Below are 25634 nucleotides of genomic sequence, written 5' to 3' on the forward strand. Positions count from 1 at the left end.
CAAAGAGGAATCCGGTCCTCACATCAGCTGTGGAACTCAGAGCTACTTCTCCTCAAATACCCACTCTGCATGTAGGCATGGCCCTACATCTCCTGTGGGTCCCATGAGACATCTGTGAGCTGTTTCTGTTAATTTGGGTGGAGGAGAGTTGGCAGGAAAGAGCTCAATCCTGAAGGGAAGAGGGGAACAAGCTAGACACAGCAGAGTAGATGTCTGCTGCCTCTGCTCTCCTGTGTGCCCCTGAATTAATAAAGCTTTTATCCATATATCCAGCCACTCAATGCATGCAGAGCACCTCCATGGCTCTTCTGCTCTTGCAGCCCCCATGCCAAACACCCCAGATCCAGGGAACAGCATCAGCACTGAGTGCACAGGAGAGCACTGAGGGATGGCAGTCCCAAAATGTGAGACACACCAAAGAGAGCTCAGTGCAAACCCCCGTGGTGCCTCAGGCATTGAAAACCTTCCCTGCCCTGAAATCTCCATCCTCAGAGAAGTGACCTTCCTCCAGGTGCTGACCTGCCTGGGATGCACTGACCCCACCGAGCCTGGAGCCACCAGGGCTCCTCTGCTGGAGCAGCCAGGGCTGTTCAACCCCGAGCATTCTCCACTCTCACCAGACTGCATTGACCACACAGCTAACACAAAGCACCAGATTCAGTGTCCCCAGGACCTAGGCCTCCTATGGACTTTGGGTAATTTGTTTTGGTATGCAAAGCAAAAGCAATGAAGTTTATACACATCATTGCTTGTACTGTTCAAAATTGCATGTGAAACTGTGGTGGACTCGGCTGTTTCTAAACCAGTATGTGTTACTTATTTTAGTATTACTTTTCCCCTTTTTCCTGCTATTTGAATTTGCCTCCTAAATGAATTGTCCGCTCCCCACATGGTTTTTAAAAACAATTTATTTTTTAGCTAATGTGTTCCAGATAGACGGAACACAAAACATGTGTTAAAAAAATTAAATTAAAAAATCCTCCCTCAGCAAAGTACCCCCCAATCTTTACAAAAGGTCAACTTTTTTCTTTCTAGTTCCCCTGCTAAGACTCCACAAGGCCGTTAACCATAAAAAAACCCCAAACTGCATAAATTGTAGACAAGCCAAAGGAGCTGCCTGTAATTTTTTCTTTTTTAAATTGAAGTTCCTGCCAAAATCTCCCCCAGCCCTATTCCCTTTCCTCTTTCAGTTGTGAGGACTCTTTCTCAGCCTCAGCGCACACCTCTGCTCGTGGCTGGCAATGCATGGGCTGAGGCAAGCATAAACCAGCATATAATTATTTCAAACAGTCATGTCTTCCTTTTGCACTGGTGTGCAGTTAAATTAACATACTTAAAAACATTCCATGCATCTTATCTTTGTTACTTTTCCCAAGGAATGGTGTTTCTGTTGCATCTCAGGTGACAACCAAAAGGTATCCTAAAGGTTTACTGACTTGGGTATGTGCTTGAGAAATAAAGGAAAAAAAAAAAAAAAAAGAAACATCAAAAAAGGAAATGTCTGTTTCTTGCATCACTGAAATGGCTGCCCATACAGCAATACACCACTGAAGCACATGGAACAATTCATTATTTGGTCCTTCAGCCCTCCTGCATTTAAAATTGAGCACAAAGATCAAGAAAAATTGACCTATCCGTACATTTTGGGGTATTCTGTACTGGGCTGGCTGTAGCCCCACCAGTAGCAAGCCCCAGGTCTGAGGGTTCAGACCAGGTTTTACACATCCACTGCTCTGTGGGCTTCAGGCAGAGCCAGCTGTGCCTCCTCAGGGCCTGCCCACACTGAGGGAACAGCCACAAGCAGAGTATTCACTGGAATAGCTGTATCAGTGCCGTGACAGAGGTACAACTGCTCCAGGAGAGACAGGACATTAAACAGAAACCCCTAGGACAGGCAATGTTTGCCACTGGCTTAGTTCAAAAAACAGTGTATAAAATGTTCCTTGTCACCTGTAAGTGGACAGTGATGATTATAGCTCAGTCTATGTTATTATTGCCTGATTTTCCCTGTTTGGGTTTTCACATATTGACTCCTTACTCAAGGTCTTTTAACATAGATTTGAAATGTGAATATGTTTTATTTTTCCCCAGTAAATATACAATACACACTTCAACAGTACTATTAACCAACTTCTTATGCCAATTAAACTTTGCTGCACTAACAATACCAATGAAACACATTAAGAGGTCATACTTTTTCGTGAACAAACTGTAGCCAATAAACAGTTTTTTTAAAAAAAACAAATTAAAAAACAATTCTAAGTGCTGCCACAACATCCCTTTTCTTTAAACACATTATTCACAATAAATGTTTTCATTTTTTTTAAAAAAAGAAGAATACTTCTTTTAAAATAGTAAATTAAATGGCATTTTAAAAAATATGTACTGTGGTTCATTGGAAGTACATTGTATAGAAAAGAGAGAGAGAAAAAAAAAGAAGAGACATCACCTGTAAGATAATGGAGACACTTTGCCATACACAACAACACCTCATGTAATATTGTAAGCAAATTATTAATGAACAAAAATGTACAGAAGCAGATGGACAAGTTAGTGAATATCATGGTACTGAACAGCTTTAATACTGACACACATTTACTTTCCAGTGGAAGAGATAAAACACATATTTGAAAGGAATTGGAATGGCTTTATCAACCTCTAAAGATACTGAATTTTGAATAGAACAGAGTAAGGTGTTCCACCAAAGCTCAGCACAAGCTTTTGAATTAAATGGGGAAAAAAAAACTATCATTGACTGAGCTAAACATTTTCCAGAGAATTAAATTGGAATTGTACTCTGAATACAGTCTTCTCTTCATATAATATATACCAAAATAAAAACCATGCACATGTAATTATGCTGCATTATTTATCTTACTTGAACATTTTTTGCACATTTTTAAGTTATTTTTAACTATAGTGTTTTAACAAGCAGGAAAATTGCATATACTCATAGGTCACATAAGTAAATAAATTCATACTTTTTTTCCTCAACTTTTTTTTGTTTGCAACTTGCTAAATAACACATCTTGACCTTAAGGGAGCTAACTAGCATTTTTCAATATTCAATAGTGCTGAGTTGTAGTTGATGGCTGTCGTGTTTTATCTTATCATGGAACAAGTTAATGAAATGAAAAGCAACACATATTTAGCATCGTAATTTACTTTTCTAAAATTCCGCCATGACAAAAAGTGTTCTTAATACTGGTGAGCTCCAAGGCAAAATATAAAACAACATAGACTGGTTATATGAAAAAGGTATTCAATGGAAACTTGTGTTCATGGTCAGGTAACTAACAGAAATAAGCTGTAAGATGCGATATTTAAATTAAGCATCAAAGTAATGGGTGGGTTAGCCACACACAATATTCTAAGAAAAGCTCGAGAATTTATTCTTTGAGATTTGAGAGGTAAAGAAGACTTGGACAAAATCATGAAAATTAATGAAGAGACAGGATGCTGTCATTAATGTCCACTTACAGAGTCTGGTTGATTCAAAAAGTGTATAAACGTGCATAATTTCCTCATCATAGTAGAGTTTGAAGCCACTCACTAAAACACAGGTCAAAGATCTCCTTTGCTTATATCCAACTTTTGGGATGTATTGTATTGCCAGAAATATACTTAATGCAAGTCAAAAATAATTTGACCGTTGCTTTCCTTCCAAAAACTGAACATTTTACTACAAATTTAGTGGATCCAACTTCAGCTCTTGCAGGCTTCAGGTATGGAACAGAAAGGGTTGTGTAGACTGCATCAAAACAATTAATGTCATGAATTTCAGTGGTGCAGCTTTATCCTCTATCGTACCGTACACGTATTGGAAAGATGAAATAAGATACTCTGACATTTCAATTTTTTGGAAGCAGCCTGAATATGTCTTAGTAATAAATTGCATTCTTATCTTCTTACTAGGTATTCCTTGTGTTTATGTGGTTTGTTTCTCCTGAAAAATCCCTGTCCTATGTTTTGGGCTGAAAAAATTAATGGTAATAATTCCTTTAAAACTGCAAAATAAAAACAGCTTTAGTGAAACACCTTAAGTTCTTTTATTTTTAGCAAGGTTTGTTTTTTCTTCCCCTTAGTGGCATGGGATGGCTAAAAGCAGATACTAAGGGTATCACTCTAGTGAAAGGGTCTAGGCCATCTCATGCTACCTTTAGTTTTCATTTTCACTCTTTAATCTCACACTTCCAACTTTTGACCCCTTCTTAAATAGGAAGAGCAACTATGTTGCTTGCTTTTAAAAGGTTTAAATCTGTCTCTAATGTCTTCACTGACATCAGTTTTGCCTGTCACTTTCTCATTTCTACACCCCAATGGAAAACCACCTAACACACTCCTTTACATCCAAAGTAGCTTACAGGATGCAAACCTTCTTCACACATTCAGTCTCTTTTTTTCTTCATGTCATGAGGAGTAGAGTTTTGTGCTTATCACCAAATAAAATTGCAGTGCAAACTTTAAACATAAAAGTTACACAATTAAAAGTTAATATATGGCACCACAGCCTATTAATTCACATATAGTACAACAGACCAGTAAAAACAGACATGAATATGAACATAGCTAAAAAGAAGGTGAGCTTGCATAGCAATGCAACAAAAGAAATTATATACAGAAGGAAATCCTTTTAATCCTGGAGGGTGATTTTTTTTTTCTTTCTTTTTTTTATATACTCCTGACAAGGAATAGTTTAAGGTGGATGGTGTATTAAAGAGAAGAACACAAGTAAAGTATCTGTGGGATATGTGTGGCTGTGTGTCTTTACATTGCATTTACAGTTCTTTTAATAGTACATAAATAAAGAAAATGTTCATTGCACTGTTTAGTGTCATCACTTCCATGAGTTCAGACCTGATGGTCCATCAGAGCAGCTTGCAATGTGTCTTCTCAACTACTCTATAGAGAGAAACAAAAGAGAGAGAAAGAGGTTGTAATAAGGAGAAAAAAACCACACAAAATAAAGCCTATGGCAATATTACTGCAGCACAGGATGAATATTCAATAGGTTTTGAGAGCAGGGTTAATTGCTTCTAAGATGAAAAGCGAGGGATGCTAAAATTTAGCACTTACCAACACCATATCTGAGAGTGCACATTTCAGGGCTCCTGGGTCACCATTAGCTCTCTTACAGCTACAGGGCAGTGACTGCCAGGAGCTGCTGAGGGTTTGGCTGCAGCAAGAGGAGGCAGACATGCCAGCAGCTCCACTGCTTTTATGACCATTAATAAGTTTATTAAACACACCAGTATGCTGAATATGCTGGGGTTTTGATGTTCTTTCTCAAACAACAGAGTCAAGCCTTTGGGCAGCTGGTACTGCCAGCACATACATAGCATCAACATGGTTTCATAAAAACTTTAACAGGTATTGAATGATAATATAAAACAAATTTGGAAAACAATTTTCCTGTTCTGGGATACTGAGGAAAAAAGTGGAGATATGAAACTGAAAAACTGGGGTACACAATCAACAAAAGAGGACCTCCATCTGAGAGAATACTTCTCATTAAGCAACAGGAAATTAAGGAGAAGGCTGAGGAAATCTGTCACTGGCATTTCCAAGACAAGCACTCTATACTTTGCCCCAAAAAAATTCCAGGTTACTAGAATTCATTCTCAATTTTCCCCATGCTTCACTAGCATTACACACCCAGAGATGTACCATGTAGATAACTTTGGCATGGCTTACACAGATTTGAACTGGTCCAAAGCAGGGAACAGAAGGACGACATTTGTTTGCCATCACATGCAATACGCCTCAGAAGGCAAAAAGACCTGGACAAAGATTTATCTATCACACACAACTTCCTATTCTCTTCACAAGAGCTTTATAATTTTTTTCTTTTATCTATTTGAGAGTTTTAACTGGAGCTGGAGGTAAACTTACATAATTCACCAGTAAACTGTCCTTGACTGTTTGCTCCCACATAGCCTATATCAAGAAGGTCACTGGCATTGCGTTGGTGACCCCCTCGCAAGACTTCACCTTTTCTGGGTCCAGTCGATCCTTTAGAAGAAGATGTTCCTGAAGAGCTGTGGCCACCAGGGGATGGGAAGTTGGGTTTACTATATGGTACGAGTGCCTCTTCTAGAAAAGCAAAACAAAGCAAAATAAATACCAATGAAGTCCTAGAAGCAGGAATAAACAAGCTATTCATTTATGCACATCATATCCATTCATATCTGTCTTTTCTCTTGCTTTATAGCATAACAATTTTACAGAAGAAAATACACAACTAAGAGTTGTATCCCAAGGACAGAGAAGCCAGCATGAATTTAAATCTTGCTTCCTTGTGAACTACTAAGTCAGTTTGTATTAATTATAAGAAGTCTAGATTCATTATGAATAAGAGATCATGAATCATAGATATTTTAATAAAAATAGGTGAACACACAATTTCCAAAACAATGAAGCTATGATTAGATTTTTGCTTCAAGCCTACATAAATGTGCTTTTTCCTTTTCTTTAGCTTAAATTATGGCAACATTACCCCAATCAGTTTAGATAAAGAATGACAATATCAGCTAATTTAATTAGCTTCCAGCAACTCAGTAATTTCTAACAATGGAAAGTACACTGACAATTTTTTTTTGCAACTGGTGTTGAATTACATTGGAAAATATTATATTATACATTGCAGTTGTAATATTTGGGGCGGATAAATAATCCTGCAGCTTGTTTCATGTTTCATTATGAGCAAAAGGCCTACTTTTACTCACTTGGATTCTTTTTCTGTGAAGACCTGTAATAATGAACTGCTTTCTAAAGCAGGATTAATGGCAATAAGGCATAAGATTGTAAGTCTTCATATAGCATGAAGTAAAACAAGACATCACTTCTGATTAGTGTTTCCTGGAAATATTGTTGTAATAACCCAAATCTAAGAAGCATAACAGCAGAACTGATTTAACACTGAAATGGAAGCACTATTTTATTTCTTTGCTGTGTATGATCTACTTTTGCCCTCTCGGAAGCTGAAGAAAGAGATCTTGCTAAATATAGTTTGAGTCAAGAAAGAATATGAGTATATATGCCTAACCTCAAACACAGCATTGTCCCTTCTGAAATCAGTGGGATTTCTACTGCTTGAATCCTGCCTTTTTTCAAAGGGAATTTAGGTCCAAAGGGTTTTCTTTATTTTGGTTTTCCAATTGTCTTCACTCTTAAACAACCTTTTGAGGAGAAATGGACTTTCTTTGACAGAGGGCAGGAACACAGAAAGAAGAGTAGGTGGGGATGGTTGGAAAGAAAGAGGAGATAAAAACGCTTTTATTCACAAGCTTGAAGCCTTTGCAAAGACTGCAGGACAGGCATAATTAACTTAGAGAAGTGCAAAATGAGAACAAATTTGTGGAAGAAATGCAGGATTTTGTTGTTTGCCTACAAGAGAGTAGGATGTGGGGATTCCCCACGTGAGCTGCCATTGAACTGAGCCTGATTTTAAGTTAAATCTGTTGCAGAAGAGGGCAGGCAGCTGACTTCTTTCCCTGCCAAAGTATCTCCCTCTGGTCCTGCCAAGGGACCAAAGTTGTGCTGCAGGATGTGAGGGCATTATCAGTGTTTTGTGCTATGACTGTGTGCTGTCCTTGCTGAAAAAAAAGAAATTCTTGAAAGACTCTGTAAAATGGCATTTAACAGCCACAGTCTCTCCTAAATTATGTTACTTGTTTTTTTATATATCAAGACCTAACAATGGAGTCAGATGCAAACCTGGTTTCCAAAGGCTGGCTAAAATACGGAACAGTTTGCATTAAGGCAGCAATAAAGCAAGTGGCATAAATCAGTTTAGCAGAAAGCTGGATACATTTTTAAAGGATGAAAACAAAAGTCACTAGCAGAGCAAAAGAGTTGGAAGATGACATATATAGTCAATTGATTTGTTTTTCTAGCTGGTGGACTCAGGATAAGGCCTCCTTCGGGTTCAATGAAATATTGAGGAAAAACGACCATGAATAAATATAAAGTGCATTATCATTATAGAGCATATGGTATGTTAAATTATCTGCTGTGCCCTCAGAAATAAATAAATCCATAAAATAAGGAATTATGACATAAACAAAGTCTAGGTTTTACACAACATTCTAGCACACGAAAAGTAGTTGTCTCCAGTCCTGAGAATGGGCTCACATTTATTAAACTCTCCAAACAGTGCCCTATGTCCAAGCCTGCAAATAATATGGGGAGGTTTTGCTGGTGCCTTAATTAAACAATTAATTTGAAGATATAATTCTAGCCCCTGTAAAATCAGGATGTGTGTGTAAAAATGTTTTTATACTTCAGAAAATAAACAAAAGGGTTTTCCTGCTATCAAAATCATTGTAACTTGATATAGCACCACTTTGGAGCTGAGAATGTCATATTTGATGCGCTTTAACTCCAGTTCTACAATGAAGCCACTGCCAGGAACTCAGTGATCTTGTTTATACTGAAAGCAACCAGTGGAAACAGAGATCCCAGACTTAGGTATTTTTATTTTATTCAACTTCAAACTAAAGGTCTTGCTTTCAAAATTTCAAGTCACAGCTTGGTAACATCTGAATGAAACCCCCTAAGTTGCGAATTATCTATTTTCTGGAAGCTAATTAACTGTTCTGGAAGTTAATCAACTGTTCTGGAAGCTGTTAACTAATACTAACAACTCTTTCTTGGAAATGCATTGAAAACTGGGACAGAATGGATTTCCAAAGAACTATGCCATTAATAAAGGAAAAGGGAAGAAGCAAAAATAATATTATTAAACCACCCAAATTCAGTGTTATTAACCAGCATCACTCACAAGAGTAGCCTTTTTAAAATCTACCACAGACAAGAGTGCAGAGCAAGAAAGCTGCAGTGCAAGAGGCTGGAATGACAATGCAGACAGAGAGATATGAAGCCCTGGCCTGTCTTGTGTACAAACTTTGTGAACTCCTCACACCAGGATAAACTCATAGCATCTCCTAGAGGCATCCTTTTTTATGCATAAAGGATATGCACTTGCCTTCAGCATCCTGAATTTGACAAGAACGGGATACCTGTAACCACTTCAGTTTAGAGCACTGGAAGTGTAAGGATCAAGTTCTCTTTGTTTATGGACAGATAAATGCATGCCCTGCAGGATGGGAATTTTACTGCTGTATGAGCTCTGCATCTCAGAATAAATGACAAATTCTATTTACACACTTGTGATACAGAGGGAAAAGAAGGGACTTCTTTGTAAGAAAGGTCAGAGAAGCATCCTTAATAACAATTTCCAAGGAAATAAGAGGTGTAAGGTATATTTGGGTTATTTTCAATGTGTTTGTATATCTTCTAAACTGCAATTAAAACTGCAGTTTAGAAGATATACAAACACATTGAAAATGTGAAATTCATGCTGCCATTTCACCAAGCAGCATGAGTTTCACACACTATTTTTAAACTGTGACTTCACATTGTGATTTCAGAACATGAACAGCCACTCATTTGTTTATGCAGCCAACAATACAGGTAGCAGTATTTTTTAATACAGGTAGCAGTATTTTCTCTAGGAAGACTTTACTCAGTAAATCCTGTCCCCATGACAGATTTGTCTGCACATTCCTCTTCTCTTTATAGTATGTCAAAGGCACTAGTGTGTTAGATTAACAAGGAGCTTTGAGAGTGAATAAAATCAAGAAAAATATGGATGATAAGAGTACCTCTAGTGTGACTGTGGGAGCTACATAGATAAGAGAAGAAACAGTATAACCCTACAAAAAAACTTCACACGCAGTATAATTTTTTGTTTAAATCTTATTTGTCCTATTGTATCACTCTAATCAGCACTGCCCTGGGATGAGGCGATTAATGGGTTAAAGAGAACGCCCTAGGATAAAAGAGCAACTTTTACTTGAGGTCAGGCTGAGAGAGGGAAACTGTGAATATTGTAGAAATCCAAGTCCAGCCTAGCATCACCACCTGCGCACATTTGTGCAGACTTGAAATCCATTTAGGTGCTAAAGTCAGCTTGGGGCAAGGTGCAGGTCCTGCATGAAAGTGAAAACCTGCTCTGTCATCTTGCTGGGCTTAAGAGATGAATGCTACTTTGCCATAGCCTGGAATAAAGAGAAGAGAGGGTTTTTGATGCAGCTGAAAGGAATGTCAGTAGCTCAGAAGGATCAGCCGTCTTGCAGACACGTAAAAACTGCTGCCAACCTGGAAGCAGGTTGGAAGAACTGGAAAATATGGCCCTGTATGTATAAATAAATACATCTAACAAAAGATACTCTAAAAATCTCTCTCCTTCCCTGAAGGTCTGAAACTGTTCCTATTTTCTCCATCGCTACGCTTGAGAACATTATTAATTTCCAAAACACTGCAAAGAGCACACTGAGTCAGGCACTAATGAGATTTCATTGATGCAGGAGGGAAGATAGCTCGATCACAAGCTCCCATTTCACTTTGCCTTTCCTTATTTTCCAGCCTGACCCTTGCCAGCACTCTCCCAGAGAGGCGTGAGGTGATCCCAGAGCCCTGCCAGGCACAGAACCCCTTGGCAGAGGGGTGGAGCAGCCCTCTGGGAATCTCTGCTGGTCAGAGTGACCCTGACATACGTACAAGTCTCTTTTCCCAGCCTGGGAGTCAAAGAAGGAGTCAGGATTCCTCAGCTGTGGCTTTCAAGGTTGTTTATAATTTCTTATCTATAACATTCTTTCCCTGGCCTGCTGAGGTCCGTTCAGCAGGTCAGTCAGTGGCACACTGACCACCCCCAGAGGCGGTGTTGTCTTTTTATACTAAAAACTACATGCACATTATTTACAATAATTTCCCAATATCTATCACCTATATGAGACAGTGTGTTCCTACCTGTTGGGGAAGATGAAACAGGAAAGCCTTACAAATATGATTGTCTGGCAAAAGATTATGACAATATAGTAACTACAAGTGAGATTGAAATGAAAGCAAGTTTTGAGATACCTCAGTTACTGAACAACTGGAAAACAATGGTGTGGCCAGCTGAAAGTAATCCCCTTTTGATGAAACAATACCCTCTGCCTGCAGACAGGTCCAAGGGTCAGCAGAGCAAACCCTACTAGCTTAGCAGAAGGGGTCCAAAAAGTCATTTTTAAGGTTTAAAATATATCACAGTATGGTAATGTAGTGATTCCTATAGGCTGTATGTAAATGCTATAAGATTTGTATATTGTACTATATTGGTTAGTGAGAATTAGAACATTCAACACAGAAGAAGATTTATTGTATTGTAAGGAGAACCTCACTCTCTTACACTTTGACTCTCTTGCCCTTTTACTCTCTTACCTTCTCATCCTCTCTCCCCCTCTCTTCTCTCAGCCTGCTCTGAGCTGTGTTGGGCAGCTCCCAGCAGGGCCCTGTACCCAGGCCCTTTGCAACAAACCCCAAATTCCACGACCTGGCTTCAGAGATCTCTCATCTCTCTCTGTCCTGACCATCCTACCCCCTGACACTCCTACACTACCTTCAACCAATCCAAACATGCCAGCATCGCACAGAACATGGAGGCTAGGAAGAAGGAGAAAGAAGGACAAAACACACCCAAATTCCTCCATCTTGAGACCCTGAGCCCCCATTCTAAAAACCCCAAAAAATATACTTTGCACCCTGTGACAAACTAACTATCATTCTGAAACTCTCTTGACTTGTTATCCTTCATATAAAGGTGGTAAAATGGGTAAAATTCAAAGTCACAGGGGTCTTGGGCTCTGTGCCAGGGTCTCAGAGCCCCCTGGCAGGGGCTGGAGCCATCCAGACAGCCAGAGAGACGTCCTGGCTCCCGACACAGCCCCTGCCTGGCCTCGGCTGGTGCGGCGCGCACACACCTGATCCGAAGGCTGCTTTGTGTTGGGCTTTCCTGAAATCCTCTTGGCGGTCTGCAGAGCTTATCCACTCCTGGGCTTGCCGCTGCCACTCTAGTGATGTCCTAGCGGGCCGGTCCAGGGAGCTCTTTGTGTCATCTACGTTGGCTGCGGCGTGCTGCCTCTCCAGAGAGCTCCCCTTCCTCTCGGCAGAGCCTCCGCGCTGGCCGGGCACTATGGGCTGCCTTAAACCCTGACCGGGGGGCGGGTCGGGTGGTGGTGGAAGATCTAAAAAACGTGAATAACATTCAGGTGAACTGATTTTTTCCTTTCAACTGAAACAGGTCTGTTTTTGACACTGAAAACTGCCTCATAAACGGTATGAGCCACTAAGCTGGTTTTAAAAGGAGGAAATTCCATATTAATCAGAATAGGGTTTTGACTTCTGCTAGCTCTTTATTCTGGTTGCTGTGTTTCCACCTCTTTCTGACTTCCATAAAAATCCATAGGCTCTGAGCCCTGACTGACACTTCCAAGCATGGGACTGAACAACTCCTTGTTGTTCAGTAACAACAAGGAATTAAGAAAGGCTGTGGAAAACTGATCTGTCCGTGCCAGTTGACAATTTCCCTCCACCCTACTGGGGCTCGCTTCATCCTGGTTTTGGGCTACACTTTCAGCTCGAGGTGTAAACTCAACATCTAACATAGATCAAAATGAATAAGATGCCATAAATATTGGGAAAAGTTGACTGTGAAACCTACTGGCATTGAAAAAGCATCAGGACCTCTCTGACCAATGTGTTTAAATGGAACCATCAAACAGTGGGTGAGAATTTTAGTCAACGAAATGAAGAGCTGGACTCTTCAGAGACTAGAGGATGGCCACTCTGAAGTTTAGCAGTCCTGCAAATATAACCAATTAAAACACAATTTCAGCTAACAGAAAGAAACTTGCGTGGTCTTTAACAACTTCTGTCCTTTTCAAGTTTGTGACTAGGACTACTAAGATGCTTAGAATTGAAGGTCAACTTTCTAAATACATTTGTGAGGGCAAAAAGTGCACTTTTTTATGAGTCCACCACCCAAGGTAATTATAGACTCAGGATAATTCTAATTATAAATGCAACTCTTCATGTAAATGATATAATAGACTCAATAGTCCAGATTATTTGAAAGAAAAAAAATCAGAAAATAGAAGCACCTTTAGTATCATAATGAAAATTCTTCTATATCATATACACGTTTTTTACAAGGAACAGTTTTTGATAATTCTGTTTTGGGACAATGGATAGCCCAAGCAAATCTCTGCAGCCACACCAACTTCACAAAAACCTGTGTTAGCTTACAGTAGATTTGGATCTGACCTGTTTTTTAGTCCTTTCTACCTTACTGTTTTGTGAAGGTTTATCAAGGAATTGAACTTGGCTCAGTAACAGGCATGGAAAAGTAAACCTCTGGTTTGCCTGCAGGGAAGTCTGATGTTTATAACTGTGCAACTGAAATTCATTTTATAAATTGGTCAGGAGGCCTTTGGAGGGAGTTTATTTCAAAGTCTCTAATCCAGCTTTATATAATGCTTTATATAACGCTACAGAGAATTTTTTTTTCATGTCCTTGCTGTAAGAGGTGACACCTATACCTCACATATGGAGCAGAAATGCTTCCAAAGTTGCTGGGATGTCATTCCAGTCAACACCATCCATTACAGAAATATGAGATTTGCAGGTTATTTGTGTTTTCAAGAGAAAAAAGTTGCACCCAGTGATGCTCCTGTGCCTTTGCTCACAGCTGCAGTGCTGTGCCCCAGATTAAGATAAGCACCCTCTGGCGAGAGCAGCCTTTTAATAATCTGTCAGAGAGCTTGGTGCATGCTTTATGTTCAGCACTAATTTATTTGAGAAATTTTTTGTTATGAATATAGATGCGACCTTTCATGACAATGACTGCACTTGAGTTACTGGAGGTGGAAGCAGGAGGGTATGGGAGCTTGCCAATGTTAAAATTGCTTTATAGTGCTGGCTTCCAAAGTGGCATTTCTTATAATTGATTTTATTGCCATCATAACCAGTTAATGTACAGAACCACAACACTGGCATCTGCTTATGCAATCTGAAATAGAGATCACTGAAGTTGTGATTTATAAGCACTTTGTGGAGATGCATTGAATCCAATAAACACAGCCATAACATGACATGGGACAATGCAATTTTCCCAGATAAAATATTTCCTGTTCTATATAGGCAAAATTTTCGAGTAGTAACATAGGAAAAAAAAAAAGTTAAAATTATTGCAGTATTAAACTTTAAAAAGACCACCCTACTTCAGAAATTGCTGTCTAATAGTTGTTATTAATTAGATACTTAAAAGGAAAGAAGGCTTGTACTTAAACTATACTGCATGTTCTAGAGCTGGCTGCAACTCCTGGAATTACCGTAGAGTTATGGTGTTCATCTACTGCTAACCTGATTATTGCTTTTATCCATCCACAAAACAAGCATAAAGACTGACTTATGCATAGAAGTGAAATGAAACACCATGTTTGTAAATTTCCTTGGGTGCTTTAAACCTATGGATGAGCTGAAGAGAAAAATAAAATCTATCTTGTAATGAGGCTTCACAGAATTCTAGAAGAACTACAGGTACTTTGGCATTAACATAAACTGGCTCTGGCCTGAGTACAAACTTACTGACCTGTGTTACAAGTGTCTCAGAAGATCTGTAAGAACACTTGCTAATTGTAGCCAAACATCACCTGACTAAACTGTTTGTTTCTTCACCTCCTTTCTCAAGTTGACAGCCACAGCAACACCTACCTGTCCTTTCTAATAAAAGAAGCTGGAAGGGAGCTTCATTTGGAAAGGTGGCTTTCGATTTGCTCTACAACTCACATCCTGCATTGTAAATCTTGTGCCTTAGTAAATAACTAAGCATTTTCTGCTCCCTTGCCTGGATTGATAGAAAGATCCCATCTGGAGTCACGAGTTTGAGACATCATTGAGAGCAGTCTTGCCTTGCCTTGGCTTTCCTAACCCTGATAAAGGAGTAACAGATGTCAGCTGAGTTAGAAGCCCCAGATCCTCACAGGAAGACAGATTACCACATAAAGGCAATGATGTCAAGCATTCCATCATGTCAATCCCTTCAGAGAAGTTCTGAATTTAGAAATGTAGGGACTTCAGTGGGATTTTGAGTGAGGATACCCAGAGTGGTAACACTGATTCACCCTACTTCCACCTAAATCTCATTTATCCTTCAGGTGGCAGGGAAAATACCTGAAAGCCTGCACTGAGCCAGTAACTTTCTAGGTCAGTAGGATGTCATCCAGACTTTCATTTTGAAGCCTCTAATGGCAGGATTATCAAACCTGCAAGGCAATTCATAAGTACATTGGTGGGGAGGTGATGGTCTTATTGATTCAGTAATGGAGGGATTGTGATTGAGGAGCTGTAGGACACCAGAGTGCCTGATAAGGGGGAGATGGATTTTCAATCTGGGATTACTCCAGCCCTTCTTTAGAAGGCAGAGCACTGGCTAAATGATTCAGGCAGCAGTCAAGGTTTGGCACAGCTTCTCATTATTAACTGGAAAAAGCAGCAAGTTAAAGAACCTATAAGGACACACCTTTCTACCTGTGTCAGTGATTTCTTCAAATAGGAGAGATAATTAATGTGACATTTAATAAGCCCCTGAAACACCTTGTACCATCAGAAGGTAAGTATTTTCTCAACATTAGAAATTATTTTTAACACACAGTAGGAAGTTAGTAGCAAGGCATGCTAACATAAGTCTTATGTTCCAGTTCTCCTTTTCAAATCCTAAGCATAATTCCCTTCTGCCTCCTCTTTGATTTTTTTTTTTTTTTGCATATCCTGCTCAGTTAAGGAAGGGCTTTTAAATTCAGTCACACAGTTACTGACTAAATGACAGATTCCACTGTTTTGCTATTCATTGTTGCTAGGAAAACAAATTATTCCTAGAGCACTAACACTAAAACCTCTCAGGGTTTTGTTTGGGTTTTTTTTTTCCATTTTTGTCTTTGTTTTATGGTGGACTGTGAGCTCAGATTGAAAGTTTTGACCATCTGAGGGATTCATAAGATATTCTTCCTCTGCGGATTTGCTGCTGTCTCCACAATCTTTCAGGATGTGGAAGTGAAAAAACAAGTTGTACAGCAAGACAAATATGAAGACTCCATCTAGAGTCAGTCTCTAGGGGCTTCTGACCTGCAGCTGAAGGAAATGAAGAAGCAGGGTTTTAGGGGATTTGTGTGGATTGCTGTCAAAACTAAGCATGAAGTTGAGCCCTCAAATGCTTACACGGTCTGAGATGTGTGTGCTATGTGTTAAATATTACAGTTTCTTAGGTCTTTTGCACTGTCCCACATGGTTACAGTTAACAAGGAGGAAGCACTCAGGATGTGTATGGGAATGGGCAGAGAAAGCTGGAGCTTTCTTAGTCAATGAAAATTGAAAATGACAGACATCCGGCATGTGATGAGACTTAAACACAGGATACCAGGACTCATCCAGCTTGGGAATTTGAAAACAACAGGCGAACCAAGTTTATTCTCACAAGACAAATCCAAGAGGAAGCAGTTATAAGGCAATGGATTTGAGACATCAGAAAAAAACAGAGAAAATGTATAGTGATGCTTTTCACAGAATTCAGGATGGCCCAGGGCTGAATGGACTGGCCTGGATTAGGGCTTGGATATTTAGGGCTGGATCTATCCGAGGCTCTCCTCCTTCCTCTTTCTAGTTATAGCCTAAGCACAGTGGTATTGTCTGTCTTTGTAAAGTTCATTGCAATATTCCCCAGAAAGCACCCAGTTGCCATTTTTAATTTCTGTGAACCAGAGATTCCTAAATTCAATTGTTTACATACATGCAGGTGGCAGCAGCAACTTCAAGCTTCCTTAATTGACAAATGATCTTTTGCAAATTTAACTATGACTCAGACTTGACATTACACTTTAATGACTCATATTCAGTAGGAGTTGAAGCAGAAAACTGTACCATTTGTGTTTGTTTGTTTGTTCCTGTGTTAATACAGGCTGGGAACTGTTCCTCTATTGCTCCAGGACATTATAAATTTTTGCAACATAAAGCAAGAATTTTAACTAGGTTTATAAAAGACAAATATTAATCTCGTGGCATCTGAAAGCTGTTATGGTTATTGCCCATGTCTGAGAGGTTGAAGGAAATAATATATCATTGGTATTCTGATTTAAATACATGAAAAAAACTCCAGTAAGATTAGTATTTTATTAAGGATAAATATAAAGTAATAGGAGTTTCCTCTTTTAAAATTAATCTTAAAATTGGATATCTTTCACTTATTTAAAACAATGCCAAATTTTATGATGGAGTCACTCTCTGAGGAGCCCCACTTCCGTCTGTCCCATGACCTGAACTGGATCCCCATTAATTTTCTGCTATTCACAGTATTGTAAAACACTTCTGTAGCAACAGTATTCAGAAGCAGAAGAATTAGTGTCCACCACACTGAGTGCACTACATGTACACAGAATTTGTGGTCTAAGATGTTCACAGTTCAGGGTGACAGGATATGGCACTCACAAGGGTTAACAAAAGATGTACAACAAGAGTATGGCCACCTCTAAAAGTGACATCCATAACTTTGCAGTTACTGTTCTCAAAGGCATGTCTATTCAATGGATCTGTGTAATAGAGAGGCCTCTGCAATATATCCACAAGGGGAGGGAAATAATATTTAAAGGAACTTGGATCCATAGGAGCAGAAGCTAAGCTACTTTAAGCCGTTTCCACAAATAATATCACAGGTAGAATTAGCCACAGTGCAAGAGATGTAACAATAATCCCTTTGGTGAACACTCCGATCATTTCAACACCTACAGGTGCAAGGCCAGGGATCAGAAGAAATGAGGGGGAGGTAGCAGCTGGCCACCTTCCTATCCAGTCTTACTCAAAAACTAACTTGTGACTTTTGCCAGGCTCAAGAAGGGTAGACAAAGAAAATGGAAGAAAGAGCTGATCTTAATTATTAGAAGAGCAGAACAGACACGCCTGAAATTTCCAGATGGGAAGTAGTCGTAAGAGAGAAGTGGAGATGTAAAAGAGGGAGACACAGTCACTGAGGTCAGTGGATGTCAGGACTGGAGCAGCACAGACAAGAGGTGAGGCAGAATCATGGGAAAACATGGCACGTGTTGCTGTAGCTGTTGGGTGTCTGTCAAAACCAGCATAAACCAAACAAGTCTTGTGGGAGCCGCTCTCCGCTTCTCCTTAGGAATTCATGGCATACAAGTAATGCTAGTGGTGGCTACTTTCATAAAATGTAAAACTACAGGCCATTTTTCAATGTCAACTCTTGTGCAATGCAGTCATTTTGGGGTAAGATTTATACTGAGATCTGACAAACCCTAAGAGATGACAACATGTGCAGAGCAGAAACGGGAAAGGCTCCTCCAACCCTCACCCAAGCCCTGCACTGCCAGAGCTCCAACACTGCTCACACAGCAACCTGGGGACCCCAGCTCCACCAGAGCAGCAATTGATATTGCTGAATTGATATTCCTGGCAAGATGGCTGTGCCTTGTGCTGCTGTGCACAGCTCCTGTTGCAGGTTTCCCTGCCCAGCACTCACCGTCCGTGATTCCCTCGCGGCGGTGAGGCAGAGGGGGCTGCTCCAAACGCCCGCCCTTGTGTTTCTTCGTGGGCCTCTGCCTCTGACCCTGACTGACAGCTGCGCTCGTGTTGCTGTCAGTAGAGAAAGGACTGCCTGGCCGAGGCCTCTGAGAGGAAGAATATGCTTTGCCTAAAGAAAAAAAAAAAAAAAAAAAGTTATTGCCTTGAAATGGGCTGTTCTATTAATGTCTGCTCTGAAACATTAAATCAGGCCTAATTCTCAGAGGCAGGCAAGTGTCCCCCCAAGGTACCCACTGATAACAACTGCTTTGAGACACACCACAACAAGTGAAGTAGGGAAACTTGGCATTCTTTTGTCTTTAACTTCTATAATTATAATTATTCCATCTGTTGCGATAAAACTACTGTATGCCATGTAACTCCTACCTGCTCTGTGTGCTGAACAGATGTGTCATAACAACTCCTCAGCCTTGGACAGGGAAGGAAAACAGTTCTGCAATCATATCAAATTTATCTCCTCCTGCCTTCCACTTTCATGTTTTCTGAGCCAGAGTCTCATTTTAGGGCCTCCCATATGCACTGTATATCTGGAGTAACTCCAGTGAGATAAACATAACTGATTTTGCAAGCTATGTAGCTTTGTAGCACTGTATACTTAAAGGCTCTCTTTTCTCAAGAAATAAAAATGGGGGTATATTTAAATGCTAACATTTCCAGTTAATTTTCAGTACTTTTATTTGTTAAAAATACCTATTGTGACCTCAGATTTATTTATATATTGTTTTATATCTCATATATATATAGATAGATATATGTGTGTGTATATATATATATGTATATACACACTATTCAAGCTGAGTGATTTTTCTTAAAAGAAATATCTTCGATGCTGTTCTATGGAACAGATGATTAAAAGCCTTGGAATTTAAAGAGCACAGTTAATTTACTACATTCACTTTCTCTTATTCTGATATTTTTATTCTGTTAACTAGACAATATTTAATGATAACTGATGAAAAGTAAAAATCACCATCTTTGACTTTCTTTTGTTCATGTGTATGTCGTTCCTGCAAAATTTTGGAGATGCTAACATCTTAATTAATTTAGAATTGGTAATTAAAACTCTTACATATTTTAATGCTATCTGCAGTGGAAAATGCATAAGCTAGTCCAAAATTCTGCTCTTTCAGTGCTGCTGTGGCCCCAAATGGTGTAAGAGATGATAGAAAGTGGCAAAATGGGTGATTTCTATTTTTCTGGTCAAGTGAGCCCATGATAGGAAGGAGGTCTTTTTATCCTCTGGTTAACTTAGACCATGGTCTACCCGGCAGTGGGTTATGTTTTCTAGTAAACCTTCCAACAGATGTGCTCACTTCCAACATGCTGTCACATACAACCTGATCTAGAAGAGCCTAGCTGGGAGTAATATGCAGCCCAGCATCCTACTTGAAATATTCTCAGTGCCAAGAGGGCAAAGTGAAAAAGTGGCCATAATCTCTCTAACATGCTGTTTCACATTAACACATACATGTTAGGATAACATTTCACTATTTGATTTCTGAGATTTTGTGACTGTCTCAGGCTTGATCTTCTACTTTCTGACTGCTTTGTACCCTGAGGAGGGCACTGCTCTCAGGCAGGCTTGTCCCCAGCTGCCCATCTGTGCCAGCTATCAGAGGTCACCACGTTTGAAGCCCTCATCTGGACATTTCCCAACCCTCCTCTACCAAAAAAAAAAAAAAAAAAAAGAAAAAGTCCAATTGAATTTATATCGTCTGAAAGCAATGCCTTTGCTAACCTAGCTCATTTTAACTGAAATTGGGTTACAGAACCCCCGCCCAAGCAGCTAATTCTGGAGCTGGGAGAAAGCAAGGAATAAGCATTTGGGAACATGAACCTCTATAGCTGGCACAGCTGCAGCCAGACAAAGACAAGTGATCAAGCCCTTTTTTCACAGATAAGGATAACACAGCAGATGAACACAGAAGAGATATTAAGATTTCATTTAAAAATTAAAAAAAAAGACTCCTAATGCAAAGAAATTCAGATGTGAGCCTGAAATTCCATTCCAGCTCACAGCACGCTGCACAGATGTTTTGCAAAAATAAACTCACAACTAGTGAGTGCAGGACACAGATTCTTCACACTTACTCTTTTGACTAAAGAAAAGTGATTATTCATTCAGAATGCTGGTTTTTAAAAGAAATAGACACCAAACATTCTCTTTTATCCCCTCATGAAAATGAGCTAAAATAAATAGCACTGACCTAAATCATACATGGGGCAAACACAAATGATGTGCAGACCCCCATAGCACATTTTTCAATGCACTTAATAACTTATTATAGCATCTTGTATTTGTGTGCAGCCCTGCCAGTAAGAACTGCTGAGCAGCGTCAGACTTTCTGCAGCAGATTTAGTGCGTTTAAGTGGAGACAAGGATGAATCCACTAATTCTTGATTTAATTTCCCAAGGGTGTTAGAAAGGAAAGCTGTTTTAACTTTGTGGCAAATCACATGATGGCTTCTGGAAACTGGAATCAAAGTGTCTGGCAGGAGAGACACATTGCATCTGGATTCACCAGTGCCTCTCCCGCTTGGCAATCAAACATTCCCACGTGAGGCTATCAAGCTGGACACCTCCTTCAGCATCTACCGCTGAGAGCATTTCACAGCTGCTCTAAATGGGTGGAAATGACTGTCCAGACTGCAGAGGAATAAAGAGTCAGGGCCTGCAGGCTCCCTTCAGGGCAACGAGCAGGATAACCCTGCTGTTTCTGCACTGCCAGGCGCTCTGGGGGGCTGGAACAGGGATGTCTGACAGAGCCACCCTGCCCTGAGAGGTGACACATCCTGATGGCACCACAGGGAACAGGGGGAGACTTCTGCAGTGAGCAAAAAAACCGTTTGCTGATGTTTCTGTGAGGAAAAGGAGGGAGGGCTGTTTGCTTACGTGGGTTTTTATTTTATTTCCATTTTCCCTGCTGGATCATTAAGAGAGTAATAATCATAAAGTCTCCACCATGACTGCTGGATCCTTTTTTGTACCCTGTGTTCTAATGGCCTGTGAGGATTTACACACATACTCACTTTAAGTGCATTTCTGACCTAATCAAGCTAGGAAAATACAACTGACAAGGGGGCTCTCATCCTTTCATTGTAGTTTCCATTCACATAGCCACAATAAAAAAATCCTATTTATTTTAAAGTGTGTCATATTTATTCTGTGTTTGTGTATTCAATTACTTCTGTTCTGAGTGTGATCGTGGTGGAAAGTGCACTTCTCAAATATTTGATACAAGTGACAGTAATTTTGGTGAATCTTTGCATTAATTTTTACTGGAGGAAAAAAAAGTTTGGAAAAGATTCACTCCTTTCACTCAGAACCCAAGAGACTCTTCAAGGAAAACAGGATATTTGAAGTTATAGTTTGGCCAGGTGTGTCCATACAACATAAATTAAAGTCTATGTGAGCTTGTGAGTTTTCTTGTTTTTGTTTACTTCCCCCTTTTTTTTTTTTTTTTGATAAGATAGATTTACTCAATTTTCCATTAATAGAGGGAAACAACTGAGCTGTGGTGAAATAATCTTTCAAGGATGACTATGTCTGACCAAAGCCAGTGGTAAAAACTCTAGTGATTTGAAAAAAAGCTGGATTTTAGGACTTTGCCATCAACTCTTTGTTTTATTCCTAATGTTCCTAAAAGGCAATCCTTGCCATGAAGTTATTGCATACTGAAAGCCAACAGTTTTCAGCCACGACATGTGAGATTTTCTTCTAAATGAATACATTTTGCTGAAGGAGAGAATTCATACCAGACCAATAGTCTAAAAAATTTAAATGATAGGAATATTATGGGACCTGTCGTCCAGAATTAGCTGAGGAAACATAACAAAAAATATGACCCAAGTTCATACTCCACTAAATTAGATTTGTGGATCTAAATAATTAGTTATTGTTGCTATTTTCACAAGACTAAGGAAATGCAAATGTATCCTTTTCTTACCAGAATAAAGATAATATTTCTTTATATTTTTAAACAGAAATAAAACATACGGAGCTTTAAAAATAACTAAATTATATTTACTTTTCATTAATTAAATTCAGAAGATTGGCTATTTTCAAATGTAATATCTACTTTACCTGTGTTATATTTTACTTGGCAGATTCAGTTGGCATAACCAAAATTAAATGGTATCAAAAGGCATTAACTTATTGAATTAAGGATTTTTAAAACCAGCTATCAATTAAACTTTAAACAGTTTGTATTGTTAACAATCAAAGCACACAATTCACCCCATGCTCAGAAAAACTTCACAGAAAAACACACTTTTGCAGGATGAAATGCAACAGAAGAGCAGTGATGGAGGTTTAAAGGTGTTGTTCATCTCTGGAAATGTGAGTGATTGTGAGGATATTTTTCAGAAAATGAAATCATCAAAGGCTGCAGGGCAGAATTAGTAATTTCTTCACTGAAATATTAAATGAGCATATGTCAGTAAATCCAGAGCATAGTCAGCATTGAGGGGAGCTGCAGCAGACCAAAGGAGCAGATTAAAAGCTTGTGCTATTCACTACTTCAAACCACTAAAAGTGAAACACCATGCAAGGTTTGATTTAAAATATACCCAAAGAAGTATCTCCATCCACCCTATCCCATGCATGTTAGACAAGTGTGAGACACAATTTCACTGAGAGAAGGATAGGCAGAGTCACCCTCCATGCAGAAAGCATCACCTTGGAGTCTACAAACCTGTTCTTGTCAGGCTGGTTCCATGCAGCCTAAACCCAGCTTTATCTGCTGCTGCAACCAGTGCTTGTGCAAAAGTGCCGCTGGTAAAGATGGAGTCATCTGAGGAGCTACCTACACTAGATCTATGGCTAGAAAAGTTACGGTCCTCATCAGACGCAGAACCCCATCCATTTACCATTGAACCTAAAAACAAATGTAGGGCGCCAGTGAGTGGTGCACATCTCATAGTCTTTGTTCATCTAAAGCTTAAAGACCCACTTAGTATGTTCTTTCTCAACAGGATACCCAAAATTCACTTGACAGAGCTTGGTAGAGAAGAGCAATTTTAATTAAAAATTAATCTAAATTTAAATTAATCTAAAGCTTAAAGACACACTTATTATATCCTTTCACAACACAAACCCCAACATTTATCAGCCAGAGTTTGGTACAACAGAGCACTATCAGAGCTAGGTGAGATCTCACTCATAGCTGGCTCCATGTAGCTTTGCTCCTGTAAATAAAATAATACATTTTCTCTACAAATTCAAAGGCTACACAGTAAATCCTTTCCAAAATTAATGTTTTTTTTCCCTGAAGTTGAATTGAATGTGGCTGGTTTCGTAATTTCTGTTTTACTTGACTCGTTACAAATCAGGATCTTATTACAAATCAGGATTGGCAAATATCTAGTTTGATATTTGCAAAAGCAAGTCTTACTTTTGGACTGCACATATGTAAGTCTCAGTAGATATGGCTAAAGTCAGACCTGGGCTTCAAGGGCTATTCTGAACAGGATTGGCCCTGTGTAATTTTATCAATCAAAACCTTAAAATAAATGAGCAGATGTAATGGGCTGAACATAGCTGATCTAAAGTAGTTCATAGTACTGGATTAAATTAGCTTTTTTAAAAAGGTTAGAAATAATTAAGATTCAAGAGGAACCCAAATATATGCTCAGATTTAACAGTGAGTCAGTTGCTAGACCAGTGTTGGCCCCATGGTTCCTTCTAACTATGGATTACAACCACTGCAGGAGAGGAAAGTGATAACACCATAAAAATGCAGCCAGAAAACCAGATACCAGAAAAACCACATGAAAGAAATGTAGAAATCTTGACATAACTAAAATATAAAGAACAAAGTAGAGAAGGAAAGATAAATCTTATTTGCCATTCACTTATATTTTTAAAAATTTTTTCTGAAGCACCAATCAAGCATCAATCAACTACCCATCAATTTCTTGGTTAATTTTTTTTTTCAAAATCTGAAGAGAACTGGTTTTCAAAGGTATGAAGACACGTTTTGAGGGATCCATCATGGCCCTGATGGAAATTCAGCTGAGCTGAATTTCTGTAAATGCACATAAAATGTGTAGCAGTACAGTAGCCTTTTTTCAATCCATGTCCAAGAAAGCATTGCTGTGTTTAAAATTGTTAAGTAGTAAATCAATAACGACCTGCTTATTAGTTAATTGATAGGCTAATTAACTAATGGTGGTGTCAAATATTAAAAATGTCCTGCAAAAATAGGTCATGAGTGCAATTAATGAATCCTGGAATTCAGTAGCATGCTGCACCACAAAGCCCAAGAACAGTGGATTATTTTGTGATACTGCAGTGACCAAACCTTTTAATGTCAGAGAAGTGGCAGGCTATAATAACAAAAACCCGTGCACTCCTCAGATACAAGAAAAGAAACCAAAGAGGGCTGTGGAGGTCTGACAGGCAGGAAGTGTGTTAAGTGCAACAGAGAGTGACAGAGTTTGATTCTGCTTGCCAAAAGCACACATAAAATTGTTATTTTCCAAGCAGACTCGACCTGATGCAGACAGATGTGAGGAAGCCCAGATAACAGCAAAGGAAGGCTAAAATTGAATTTCCTCTGAGAAGACATTTTCTGAACTAACAGTCAAAGAGCAATAGGACATCATAGAGAATGGAGAGCAAAGACACTTAGCAACAGTTATTGATGATGTATGAAAAGAGATACTACAGATAAAACACCTAATGAAGATGTAAGAAAATGAAATGCTATAACAGAGGACATTTTCAGACAATCACTTATAGACACATTCCACAAAATATATGAGCATAAGCTGAAACATAAAAATGTAACCAGAGCTACACATATCAAAGGATGATATTTAGATGCTAAAAATGTGCCATTAATTTCCAGGCCCAAGGGTTTTGTGTTATATATTCTATTGTCTATATAGAGACATATAAAACCATATACAGAACACTTTTTGTTTTCAGTGCCATGGTCTGTGAGACTATGGATGTTTTAAAAGAATTTTCAATTTCTATTTGCTCACATAGCTTTGTCCATTTGCTAACTTCAGCTGTTACACAACATACAATGCACATGGAAATTTGGGTGTGACAATTTCAAGGTATGTGTAGTAGCTGGTTTTCATTTGCTTTGTTAATTAGTCAAAAAAAATCTCGTTCTAGGTATGAAATATACTGAAAATCTGCAAAAGGCCAT

At 39.0% G+C, this 25634-nt stretch overlaps 1 protein-coding gene across 1 annotated transcript in view; it reads right to left on the bottom strand.

Moving 5' to 3' along the window:
* Positions 1-3245: 3245 nt before the first annotated feature.
* Positions 3246-25634, bottom strand: part of ROBO2 (roundabout guidance receptor 2) — a 435712-nt gene continuing 413323 nt past the window's right edge. The window contains exons 26-29 of the mRNA XM_058822747.1: positions 18410-18580; positions 11805-12068; positions 5893-6093; positions 3246-4902 (exon numbers count right to left, since the gene is read on the bottom strand). Of these exons, the coding sequence (XP_058678730.1) occupies positions 4901-4902; positions 5893-6093; positions 11805-12068; positions 18410-18580 (638 nt within the window). The 3' untranslated portion in view covers positions 3246-4900. The remainder of the gene's footprint in view (positions 4903-5892; positions 6094-11804; positions 12069-18409; positions 18581-25634) is intronic.

Source organism: Ammospiza caudacuta, chromosome 2, assembly GCF_027887145.1.
Source record: "Ammospiza caudacuta isolate bAmmCau1 chromosome 2, bAmmCau1.pri, whole genome shotgun sequence".
Classification (NCBI taxonomy): Eukaryota; Metazoa; Chordata; class Aves; order Passeriformes; family Passerellidae; genus Ammospiza; species Ammospiza caudacuta.